Here is a 12,108-nt window from a genome sequence, read left to right as displayed (position 1 = left end):
ACATACAACCCTGGGTTGTGTTCATTAGGCACCAAACAGAAGAAAATGGAATGAAATGGGGGGGACTACCTGGACTTGTGCAATGAGAAACGGTGCTTGGCTTCAGTTATATTTTCCATTGCGTGCCCTAATGAACACAACCGTGGTCATCTAACCCATTGTGCCAATAGAATGATAAAGTATTGTAGGGGGTTGTTGAGCTGATCAAGCCAGGTGGCCACGTCTCTTTTCATACAGTGCCTTGCAAAAGTATTCGGCCCCCTTGAACTTTGCAACCTTTTGCCACATTTCAGGCTTCAAACATAAAGATATAAAACTGTATTTTTTTGTGAAGAATCAACAACAAGTGGGACACAATCATGAAGTGGAACGACATTTATTGGATATTTCAAACTTTTTTAATAAATCAAAAATTATTCAGCCCCCTTAAGTTAATACTTTGTAGCGCCACCTTTTGCTGCGATTACAGCTGTATGTCGCTTGGGGTATGTCTCTATCAGTTTTGCACATCGAGAGACTGACATTTTTTCCCATTCCTCCTTGCAAAACAGCTCGAGCTCAGTAAGGTTGGATGGAGAGCATTTGTGAACAGCAGTTTTCAGTTCTTTCCACAGATTCTCGATTGGATTCAGGTCTGGACTTTGACTTGGCCATTCTAACACCTGGATATGTTTATTTTTGAACCATTCCATTGTAGATTTTGCTTTATGTTTTGGATCATTGTCTTGTTGGAAGACAAATCTCCGTCCCAGTCTCAGGTCTTTTGCAGACTCCATCAGGTTTTCTTCCAGAATGGTCCTGTATTTGGCTCCATCCATCTTCCCATCAATTTTAACCATCTTCCCTGTCCGTGCTGAAGAAAAGCAGGCCCAAACCATGATGCTGCCACCACCATGTTTGACAGTGGGGATGGTGTTAAGGGTGATGAGCTGTGTTGCTTTTACGCCAAACATAGCGTTTTGCATTGTTGCCAAAAAGTTCAATTTTGGTTTCATCTGACCAGAGCACCTTCTTCCACATGTTTGGTGTGTCTACCAGGTGGCTTGTGGCAAACTTTAAACAACACTTTTTATGGATATCTTTAAGAAATGGCTTTCTTCTTGCCACTCTTCCATAAAGGCCAGATTTGTGCAATATACGACTGATTGTTGTCCTATGGACAGAGTGTCCCACCTCAGCTGTAGATCTCTGCAGTTCATCCAGAGTGATCATGGGCCTCTTGGCTGCATCTCTGATCAGTCTTCTCCTTGTATGAGCTGAAAGTTTAGAGGGACGGCCAGGTCTTGATAGATTTGCAGTGGTCTGATACTCCTTCCATTTCAATATTATCGCTTGCACAGTGCTCCTTGGGATGTTTAAAGCTTGGGAAATCTTTTTGTATCCAAATCCGGCTTTAAACTTCTTCACAACAGTATCTCGGACCTGCCTGGTGTGTTCCTTGTTCTTCATGATGCTCTCTGCGCTTTTAATGGACCTCTGAGACTATCACAGTGCAGGTGCATTTATACGGAGACTTGATTACACACAGGTGGATTGTATTTATCATCATTAGTCATTTAGGTCAACATTGGATCATTCAGAGATCCTCACTGAACATCTGGAGAGAGTTTGCTGCACTGAAAGTAAAGGGGCTGAATAATTTTGCACGCCCAAGTTTTCAGTTTTTGATTTGTTAAAAAAGTTTGAAATATCCAATAAATGTCTTTCCACTTCATGATTGTGTCCCACTTGTTGTTGATTCTTCACAAAAAAATACAGTTTTATATCTTTGTTTGAAGCCTGAAATGTGGCAAAAGGTCACGAAGTTCAAGGGGGCCGAATACTTTCGCAAGGCACTGTAACTAAAGAACAAACCGATCTGGCCAACAGGCTAGCCTGTTGGTATTTTAATTCTTACATTTTTTATGTACATTTTTCTTTCTGTTTTTGAGAAAATTGTTGTACTCAGGGCACTATTGGGAATGAGATCCTGGTCTCAATTGGGCTACCCTGAATAAATAAGAGAAGTTTGTTTTTCCATTCATAAACTGTTCAAGATAACCAATTAACGAATTACACATTTGAGCTCGTAGAGACTATGGAATGTTGTTTATGTTGCAAACGGTTCCCTTGCGTCCTAAAACATTGTGTTGGAGGAGTCCAACTGAAAGTTTGGCTGTTTTAATAGTGGGGAGGGGGCCAACCGCTGAATACTTTCCGGTATTAATAATAACATGGCCCCTTTAAAAATAGCTTGGCCCCAGACCTAATCTGCTTACTTCCTGTGGAATGTTAAACAGTATCTATCATTCATTAAAAACAGATTAACCATGAGGGCTAGCAGTTAGTGCGCCGCAGGAGGGGTAGCGAGTAGTCCTGGCCAGGGACACACACCATGGGACAGTTACTAATGAGATGCCCCTTGACCACCCCCAAGACAAGCTTAGAATCATAACCTCTTCTCTGCTAGTATCTGTTTCCTTGCTCTTCTCTTATGTCATCTCTTTTCTTTACTCGCTTCTTTTCTCTTTCCTCACTCTATCCCTCTCCCTCCCCAGCAGGTGTATGACCAGAAGAACATCCGCAGGCGTGTGTATGATGCTCTCAACGTGCTGATGGCCATGAACATCATCTCCAAGGAGAAGAAGGAGATCCGCTGGATTGGCCTGCCCACCAACTCGGCCCAGGAGTGTCAAAACCTGGAGGTGATCACACACAGACAGACATACTTTAAACCAGCAGAGCTCTCTGGGAGCTGAAAGTGAGCCTTGACAGCCACTCCTTGACATCTGTCACTGTCACCTCTCTAGATATACACACAATACCCTATAATTACAATTAACTTTTTTTTCTCACATTTTTGTAGATTTATTAAAAATAAACAGAACTACCTTATTTATTCAGACTCTTTGCTATGAGACTTGAAATTGAGCTCAGATGCATCCTTTTTCCATTGATTATCCTTGATGTTTCTCCCCAAGAACACAGTGGCCTCCATTCTTAGAAGGAAGATGTTTGGAACAATCAAGACTCTTCCTAGAGCTGGCCGCCCAGCCAAACTGAGCAATTGGGGGAGAAGGGCCTTTGTCGGGGAGGCAACCATGAACCAGATGGTTACTCTGACAGAGCTCCAGAGATCCTCTGTGGAGATGAGATAACCTTCCAGAAGGACAACCATCTCTGCAACACTCCACCAATCAGGCCTTTATGGTAGAGTGGCCAGACGGAAGCCACTCCTCAGTTAAAGGTACATGACAGCCCAAGAGAAACAAGATTATCTGGTCTGATGAAACCAAGATTGAACTCTTTGGCCTGAATGCTAAGCGTCATGTCTGGAGGAAACCTGACACCATCCCTACAGTTAAGAATGCTGGTTGCAGCATCGTGCTCTAGGGATGTTTTTCAGCGACAGGGACTGGGAGACTAGTCAGGATCAAGGGAAAGATGAACAGAGAAAAGTACTGAGAGATCCTTGAAGAAAACCTTCTCCATAGCGCTCAGGACCTCAGACTGGGGTGAAGGTTCACCTCCCAACAAGATAATGACCCTAAGCAAACAGCCAAGACAATGCAGGAGTAGCTTCGGGACAAGTCTCTGAATGTCCTTGAGTGACCCAGCCAGAGCCCGGACTTGAACCCAATCAAACTATCTGATCTCTGGAGAGACCTGACAATAGCGGTGCAGCTACGCTCCCCATCCATCCTGACAGAGCTTGAGAGGATCTGCAGAGAAGAATGGGAGAAACTCTCCAAATACAGGTGTAATCCCTGCTTCAACAAAGTACTGATTAAATGGTCTGAATATTTATGTAGGTGTTATATTTCAGTTTATATATATAAAGAAATTTGCTAACACTTCTAAAAACCTGTTTTTGCTTTGTCAGATTGATGATGGGGGGGGGGACAATTGAATCCATTTTAGAATTTAGGCTGTGACGTAGCAAATTGTGGAAAAAGCCAAAGGGCCTGAATAATTTCCGAATGCACTATATATCATGTGTCAACTTTCTGCAGAGCATAGATTTGTACGATAAAACAGAGACCCATTTTGGTGGAGGACTGGGCATGATGGTGACAATGAGAAAGAGGGGTCGTGGGGTAGTGCTATCACTACTGTCTGACAATACAAATAGTAATTGTCTTGCTTTACACTGGTCAGTTACTTAAATAACGATAGTCTGAGTGGTTGATATGGGTAGGGCTCTTTTGGAGCAAGGGGTGAAGTGGGGTTTGGATGGAAGAGGGGCAAAGACAGTACACCGACCACCACCCCCGCTGACCATCTACATCTCGTCATTAACTTCCAGACCATGTCATTACCGTGGCTGCCATCTGGAGCCTTCAAGAAGCACTCAAAAATAACTATATATGCTGATCTAGATACTGTTGAAGCCGATGTTTCTTTTTAAATTGCTTGTTTGTTTTGCATTAGGAATGCTTTGAGATTCTTTAAGTAATGTATTATTTTGTTACTGTTAGGACTGGTATAACATAACTGTAACGGCGTTCGTCTGTTGAATGAAGAAAGTCAGACCGAAATGCAGCGTGTAGGTTACTCATGACTTTAATGAACAGAATAGCAGTACATGAAATAACTGAAATACAAAAACAACAGAACGGAACGTGAAACTAATACAGCCTATCTGGTGACTACTACACAGAGACAGGAACAAACACCCACAAAATACAAAGCGAAAGACAGGCTGCCTAAATACGGTTCCCAATCAGAGACAACGCGACGCACCTGACTCCAATTGAGAATCGCCTCAGGCAGCCAAGCCTATACAACACCCCTAATAGCCGCGATCCCAAATACTACCAACCCCAATACGAAAAACAACATATAAACCCATGTCACACCCTGGCCTACCCAAACATATAACAAAAACACAAAATACAATGACCAAGGCGTGACAATAACTGTCTTTCTAAAATACTTGAACTGTTTCCCCAATCAGGTGGAGAAACAGAAATGCCTGAAGAGGATCAGACAGAAGAGAACTCAGCTGGAAGAACTCATACTGCAGGTACGGAGCAGTCTCTGGTGTGTGTGTGTGTTTTGAATGCATTTGTGGGTGTGCACATGCTTATCTTTTTTCGGATACCTTGGTCGTGAGTGATGAGCTAGGCAGCTGTCCATCTATAAATCCATTGAAAAACACCACACTTGTTAGCATCTCATTAGCATATGACGGGGAACCTTTGTGTGACCCCGTGGAGTTCCCAGAAGGCCAGAGAGTGTGGGAGGGGTCAAGGATCTCTTGATTGATTACTTCTCCCTGAGAGAAGGACTCTGCGATCACCAAATTTTATTTGCAGTCTTTTTCTTTAAATGTACCTCACCACGGATAGTTTTCATTCATTCATTGTATCTCTGATTGATTGGTGTGTTGGCTCCCTACTGCTCTGACCTGGTGACGCTAACTTACTCTAAAGCTAGATTTAAGCTTCAACCTAAGCTCAGATTCCTCTGAGGTTTTCACTTAGCATTGATTTAGCCATGATATGTTACAGCCAGGCGTTTTTCCTGAACACATGACCTGACCAGGATAGACTTGTTGCCCCATGACGTATCATGATGGAGTTCCACTCAAGAACCATACACTCTCAACCTTCAGAGAATGAAAATGTGTGTTTGTGTATGTGGGGATAGATGTTTTTAGAGTATGTATCGATAGGATTAGCTGTAGTTGTAGTAACAATGTGTCTGTGTGGATAGTTGTGTTCGAAAGTTCAGGACCAATGGAAGATTAATGAAATACCATAGCAAGGCGAACTAAATCGATGTGTTTCTGAATATTGCTCATCTCTTCTCAAACAGCAAATCGCATTCAAGAACCTTGTGCAGAGAAACAAAGTCAGAGAAACTTCCTCCCTGGCCCCTCCCCCTTCCGGCTCTGTCATCCAGCTCCCCTTCATCATCCTCAACACAGACGTACGCACCGTCATAGACTGCTCCATCTCCAGTGACAAGTATGTGTCACTGCAATGTCTTCACCCTAATGCAAAGACAACTCTAGGTCACTCACTACTGAATTGCTACTCTAATTGCCACTGTAGTATAATACACATGTTCATTGCGCCTTTATCATTGAAACGCCAACATTTCTCCTACAGTGCTGAAAGTAAATTCAGGTAGGATCACAAGGTTTTACCATGATTATCATTACATGTCATTTATACAGATGGCTACAATACAAACCTGCTTTCTCACAGTAATCCTCCAACTCTGTAGGTAGCCAGTACAAACATATTTTCACAATTTCATCAAAATCAATGTCATTGCACATTTTTACCTGATACAGTAGAATCCTGTTGAATTTTTTTTAAAGTACCATTTATATTCCTAAAACAGATTGAAAATTATACTTTTGCTGCCTTCCTGGCTTTCTGATTTATGGCCGAGTGTCAAAAACACCGGTTTTATATGTCTAAATACATAATCAGTTTGCTGGAATAAGTTTGAAGACATAATTCAAAAGGCACTCACACATCTGAGCTATCTTTTTTGCAGGTGCATGGTTACAGTTGAATAAAATGAGAAAAAAGAAGGAACCAGCACACTGCTCTTGATAGTATCACTGCTCTTTAATAAGCTTTACCGTAATTTCTGGACTATTAAGCTAACTGAATTATTTAAAAAAATATGTATTTTGTACGTAAATAAGCCGCAGATGCCTACCGGTACATTGAAACAAATTTACTTTACTCTACACAGCCTTTAAACGAAACACGGCTTGTAACAAAAATAAATAGGCTTTAACGAAACACGGCATGTAACAAAAATAAATAGGCTTTAACGAAACACGGCATGTAACAAAAATAAATAGGCTTTAACGAAGCACGGCTTGTAACAAAAATTAAAACAGTAGCTTACCAAGAAAGTCATTGGTCACACTATCTTCCTCCTCCTGTGTACTGAAACCCCTGAAGTCATCTCCTTCGGTGTCGGAGTTGAATAGCCTTAGAATTGCTTCATCCGATGTTGGATCGTTTTCATTGTCGCTCTCGTCACTTTCATCCGGATGCAAATTCCCCGCTGAACTGCCCTCAACAACGCGCAGCAGTCCAGCCTTTCGAAACCCGTTGATGATAGTGGATTTTATGACCATGCTCCACGCTGTCAGGACCCACTGGCAGACTTGACCATAAGTGGCTCTTCGCATGCGACCCGTTTTAGTGAAGGATTTCTCCCCACTTGTCATCCAAGCCTCCCACTGAACACGGAGCGCCACCTTAAATGCACGATTTACACTGATGTCGAGTGGCTGCAAATACTTTGTTGTGCCCCCAGGAATCACAGCTGTAATTGAGTTTGTCCTCTTGATGGCTTCTTTCACAGAATCTGTTATGTGGGCCCTCATGCTGTCCAACATGAGCAATGCCTTGTTCTTGTGAAAGAATCCTCCCGGTCGCTTGCCGTAACACTCCGTATGCCATTCATGCATTAGGCCTTCCGTCATCCATCCTTTCTTGTTCACTTTCATAACAATTCCTCTCTGGTATTTTTCTTTTGGCATCGTCATGTGTTTAAAATTCAACATCGGTGGAAGCTTTTCTCCCGATGCCGTGCAGCTCTGAACACAGGTGAAGTGCGTTTTTTTCATGCCCAGTTGTTTTCGCCTTTCCTGTAGACAGTCAGAGTGAGAGGCAGGTCAAACGTCAGAGGAACCTCATCCATATTTATGATGTCGTGCGGGCCGATAGAGGAGCATTCTATCTTTGCATCAGTGAATTTGGGGAAGTTTGAAACTTTTTCCTCGTAGTCAGGAGGGAGCTGCTGACAGACTCGTCCGTACCCTGATGGACAGGCCTTTACGTCTCATAAATCTTAGACACCACAATGGTCCACCTCCTAAAATCCTCAAACTTCATTGCGGTGGCGATTTGTTTTGGCATTCAGTCGGATCTGCACAGTTGAAACAGCTCATTTTCTAGTTTGGGCCATCTGCTTTTCTTCCCTCTGAAAGCTTTTGTTGTCTTTTTGAGTCAGTTCCTCACGCTGCTGTTTCCAACGTCTTATCATCGACTCATTAAGGCCAAGCTCCCGTGCAACAGCTCTATTTCCTTTTCCAACAGCCAGATCGATCACCTTCAACTTGAAAGCTGCATCATATGCATTTCTCCGTGTCTTTGCCATGATGAGGGTGACAAAATGACTACCGTAATCAGAATGATGGGAAGTTTGAGCGCGCTCGATTTACGTCACATTATGTGACGGTGCTCAGTTTTTTGGCGGCATGAATCTTGTGAAAGCGGGAAAAATCCATAAATTAGCCGCGTCATTGTATAGACCGCGAGGTTCAAAGCGTGGGGGAAAAAATAGCGGCTTATAGTCCGGAAATTACGGTAGTTATCGGCCTCAGCCTTCATCGGAGACCAATACATAAAAGTTACCCCCTACACATTGTGTTCAGATTACTTGTATTTTGCTATATTAGTACCTTCATAAACTGCACACACACCAATATTTACCAAGCAGTCACTCAACTGGAATTGATTAGCTTGTTCTGTGTTACTGTAATCAATAGCATGTGCAAATGATTCACTCACATCGATATTGTATTGAAACCAATGGAAAAAATATTCAGCTTCATATCTCCAGCATCAACATATGTGAAAATGGCATGTTTGTTTTTTAGTAAAAAAAGAATGACATCAACCAATTAGTAGGCGATGTCGACTCACGATTGGTCAAACTCACACGATGCACCCCCCTTCCCCCCAAAACAGTCTCAATTAATCGGGGCATGGACTCTACAAGGTGTAGAAAGCATTCCACAGGGATGCTGGCCCATGTTGACTCCAATGCATCCCACATTTGTGTGAAATTGTCTGGATGTCCTTTGGGTGGTGGACCATTCTTAATACACATGGGAAACTGTTTGAAAAACCCAGCACCGTTGCAGTTTTTGACACAATCAAACAGGTGTGCTTGGCACCTACTACCATACCTCGTTCAAAGGCACTTGAATATTTTGTCTTGCCCATTCACCCTCTGAATGGCACACATACACAATCCATGTCTCAATTGTCTCAAGGCTTGCAAATCCTTCTTTAACCTGTCTCCTCCCCTTCATCTACACTGATTTGAACTGGATTTAAAAACTGACATCAAAAAGGGATCATAGCTTTCACCTGGCTTCACCTGGTCAGTGTGTCATGGAAAGAGTAGGTGTTGATGATGTTTTGTACACTCAGTGTATATCTCTGAGAAAATCATTTTGTTAGATGGAGAATACGGAAAAGGAAACTACACTTTTTTGACGGAATAATTTCAACGAATCACCACCTCACATCGGTTTCTAAATAGCGAAAGGGTTTGTCTTTAATTTGAAAGATAGTGTAACCCTCAAATCCATTAATTAATGTTGAGACAGAGACATTTATGGAGCGCCCTTTTTTTTCCCCCTAGCCACCGTGGTCTGAAAATGGCAAACAGATATTGATCTGTTTTTAAGCAATTGATTTTGAGATTGTGATGACTATAAACATTAATACTAACATCACCAATCTGAGGTAAAAGGATATGTATTTCCTGTAATTCTTGTGTTGAAAACTTGAGTCTGTAATGTAGTAACGCGTTCGTCCACCATAGAGAAATTAGCATAATATACCATAATTAAATAAGTAATTCCATTTTTTTCTATTTTATCTATTACGTCCTAATTTAACCATAGAGAGTAAAATAAATCAAATCAAACTTTATTTGCCACATGCGCCGAATACAACAAGTGTAGACTTTACCGTGAAATGCTTACTTACAAGCCCTTAACCAACAGTGCAGTTCAAGAGGAAAATATTTACCAAGTAGGCAAAAATAAAAAGTAATAATAAAAAGTAACACAATAATGAGGCTATATACAGGGGGCACCGGTACTAAGTCAATGTGCAGGGGTACAGGCTAGTTGAGGTAATCTGTACATGTAGGTGGGGGTGAAGTGACTATGCATAGGTAACAAACAAACAGCGAGTAGTAGCAGTGTACAGGGGGGGGCTCGATGTAAATTGTCCGGTGGAGATTTCTATGAATTGTTCAGCTGTCTAATGGCTTGGGGGTAGAAGCTCCTAAGCACAATTTAACAATGCACTCTAGACTAGAGTCCATAGGTTCTGTGCAGCAGTCTGAACATTTTGACGTCCTTACTGTAGATGCGAATACCTTTTCAACTTTGACAACACCTTTGAGATCCATGACGACATAGAGATTCTGAAGCGCATGGGGATGTCCCTGGGCCTGGAGAGTGGGAAGTGCACCACAGACAATCTCATTGTTGCCAAGTCCCTCATCCCCAGGTCTCTGGAGACCTACGTCATAGGTGAGAGTGGGAAAATGCCCTTCATTGACAATCTTTTTTGACATGTGTGAGCGTGTGCAGGCCATTTCTGTAATTTCAATCTCCCCTTCCACAGGCATAGCAAGAGGCACCAGTCAAACAAGGTAGATTACCTTTCATAACTTTTAAATTCAAAATTTGATTTAAACACAATCCACTACCACACAGGAACATCCTTTTCCCTTTATAGTGCACTACTTTTGACCAGGGCACAGAGGGCTCTGTTCAAAAGTAGTGCACTATATAGGGAAAATGGTGCCATTTGGGATGTATCCAGGAAGTGATCCAGTTTTTGTGTGGCAAAATGTGTCTTTACACACCTTACTGATAACAGGAAATCTCAAGCCACACAGGGATCATAAAATATAAATTACTTAAGGTGACATGATTGATTTTAATTTGAGAACTGAAGTAACTGACCAGTGGTGTGGGTTGTCATGGTTCAGCTCTTTCCCAGGTGACCTAGACTCCGCCTCTTTGAATGGAAGTCGGAGCTTCAGCCACAGTTGCACCGCCCTCTCAGAGTCTCGAGGCCAGACGCCCAGCTCCTTCAACGAGGAAGAGGAGGACGATGATGATGAACCCTCTTCCCCAGAGTGACTGACGGACAAACAGACAGCCGGGCAGGCATCAGTGATACACCATACCGCTCCCTCTCTGGGACAGGACTCTTGTCTCCCACTCTGTTCACAGGGGGAATGTAAGTTCTCTGGGCATGTGGCCAGATATACAGGAAATAAGCTGCCAATCATTCAGGTCTATAATAAGATATTTTAGAAGTATTTATATCTCGGTCTCCCTCTTAATTTCTCCATTGTAGTTATTTTTTGTAAATTACTTCCGTGTCGCTTTCTGCCAAGAGAGGGGATAGCTGCGTAAACTCAACTCCTTGAAAAATGGTTTGTTGTCTTTAGATGGAGTGCAATGTTTTGTAGGTGTTTTCTTCTAGACGTAAGCACTAGGAGCAGTGCGGCTATGCATCAAAACGCTCACACTGTCTCGACGCACCAGACTCGGCGACTGAATATTTTTTGTGATTATTAAAGATATCTTAAATATTTATTTTCTTTTTACATTGAAACATGTCAAACGTATATGAATAGTATGCGTGTTGATGTAGGCTAGTGGTTTTGTATTCTGTTCTAACTTTAACGCAACAACAAACAAAAGTTACTTATGATACTCTTTTATTCTTTTTGCAGTTTACTGTTAGCCACTTGATGCAACTGTGTGGAAAGATACCAGCAGCAAACTTTTGCCCAGGTATTAGCTCTACCTTGTCTAGAAACAAGGGTACATTATGAGTGAATGTAGTTCTCTTTTAAGTGTGAACCATTATTAGTCTGTCTCTCATCAATGCCTTTTTTAATATAATCCTTGAGCCAACATGTAATGGCCTATTCTGTTAAATGCGTTGCACCCTCCTGAATGCGTCCTTGATATGTTGTCATGAACCTTGAGCTCGTTAGGCCCTACACTCAGTGGACATTCCACTTGGGCAAACGTGTGTACTCTCTTTTAGGAGGTTATGCTATGTAGTTGCAGAAATGACTGGGTCTGTAAATATATGTAAATAAACATCCATTTTGGTTAAACCTGTATTTTCTCCAAGTGAAGTATTTATCTCATGGACACCACATTTAATTGGATCAGTAAGCCTTCTATTTAGGACAGTGTTTCTTAGTCCTGGTCCTGGGGACCCAAAGGGGTGCACATTTTTATCTTACACACCTGATTCCACTAATCAAAGATTTGATATTGAGTTGATTAGTGGAATTGGGTGTGGTGCTACT

The 12,108-nt window shown here is 42.1% G+C and overlaps 1 protein-coding gene across 5 annotated transcripts in view; it reads left to right on the top strand.

Annotated features, from left to right (window-relative positions):
* The window catches only part of LOC123994811 (transcription factor Dp-2-like), a 44,113-nt gene extending 32,199 nt beyond the window's left edge, over nucleotides 1-11,914 (top strand). For 4 of the 5 annotated variants that reach the window (XM_046297812.1, XM_046297815.1, XM_046297813.1 and 1 more), the window contains 6 exons: nucleotides 2,538-2,684; nucleotides 4,937-5,005; nucleotides 5,800-5,951; nucleotides 10,131-10,297; nucleotides 10,392-10,419; nucleotides 10,762-11,914. In XM_046297812.1, coding sequence (XP_046153768.1) covers nucleotides 2,538-2,684; nucleotides 4,937-5,005; nucleotides 5,800-5,951; nucleotides 10,131-10,297; nucleotides 10,392-10,419; nucleotides 10,762-10,915 — 717 coding nt within the window. In that variant the 3' untranslated portion in view covers nucleotides 10,916-11,914. The remainder of the gene's footprint in view (nucleotides 1-2,537; nucleotides 2,685-4,936; nucleotides 5,006-5,799; nucleotides 5,952-10,130; nucleotides 10,298-10,391; nucleotides 10,420-10,761) is intronic. The other variant, XM_046297816.1, reaches the window with a different exon arrangement.
* The last annotated feature ends 194 nt before the right edge of the window (nucleotides 11,915-12,108 follow it).

Source organism: Oncorhynchus gorbuscha, linkage group LG14 (assembly GCF_021184085.1).
Source record: "Oncorhynchus gorbuscha isolate QuinsamMale2020 ecotype Even-year linkage group LG14, OgorEven_v1.0, whole genome shotgun sequence".
In the NCBI taxonomy this organism is placed as follows: Eukaryota; Metazoa; Chordata; class Actinopteri; order Salmoniformes; family Salmonidae; genus Oncorhynchus; species Oncorhynchus gorbuscha.
Note: the sequence above shows the minus strand (reverse complement) of the source record. Positions and strands in the feature narration are given on the sequence as shown.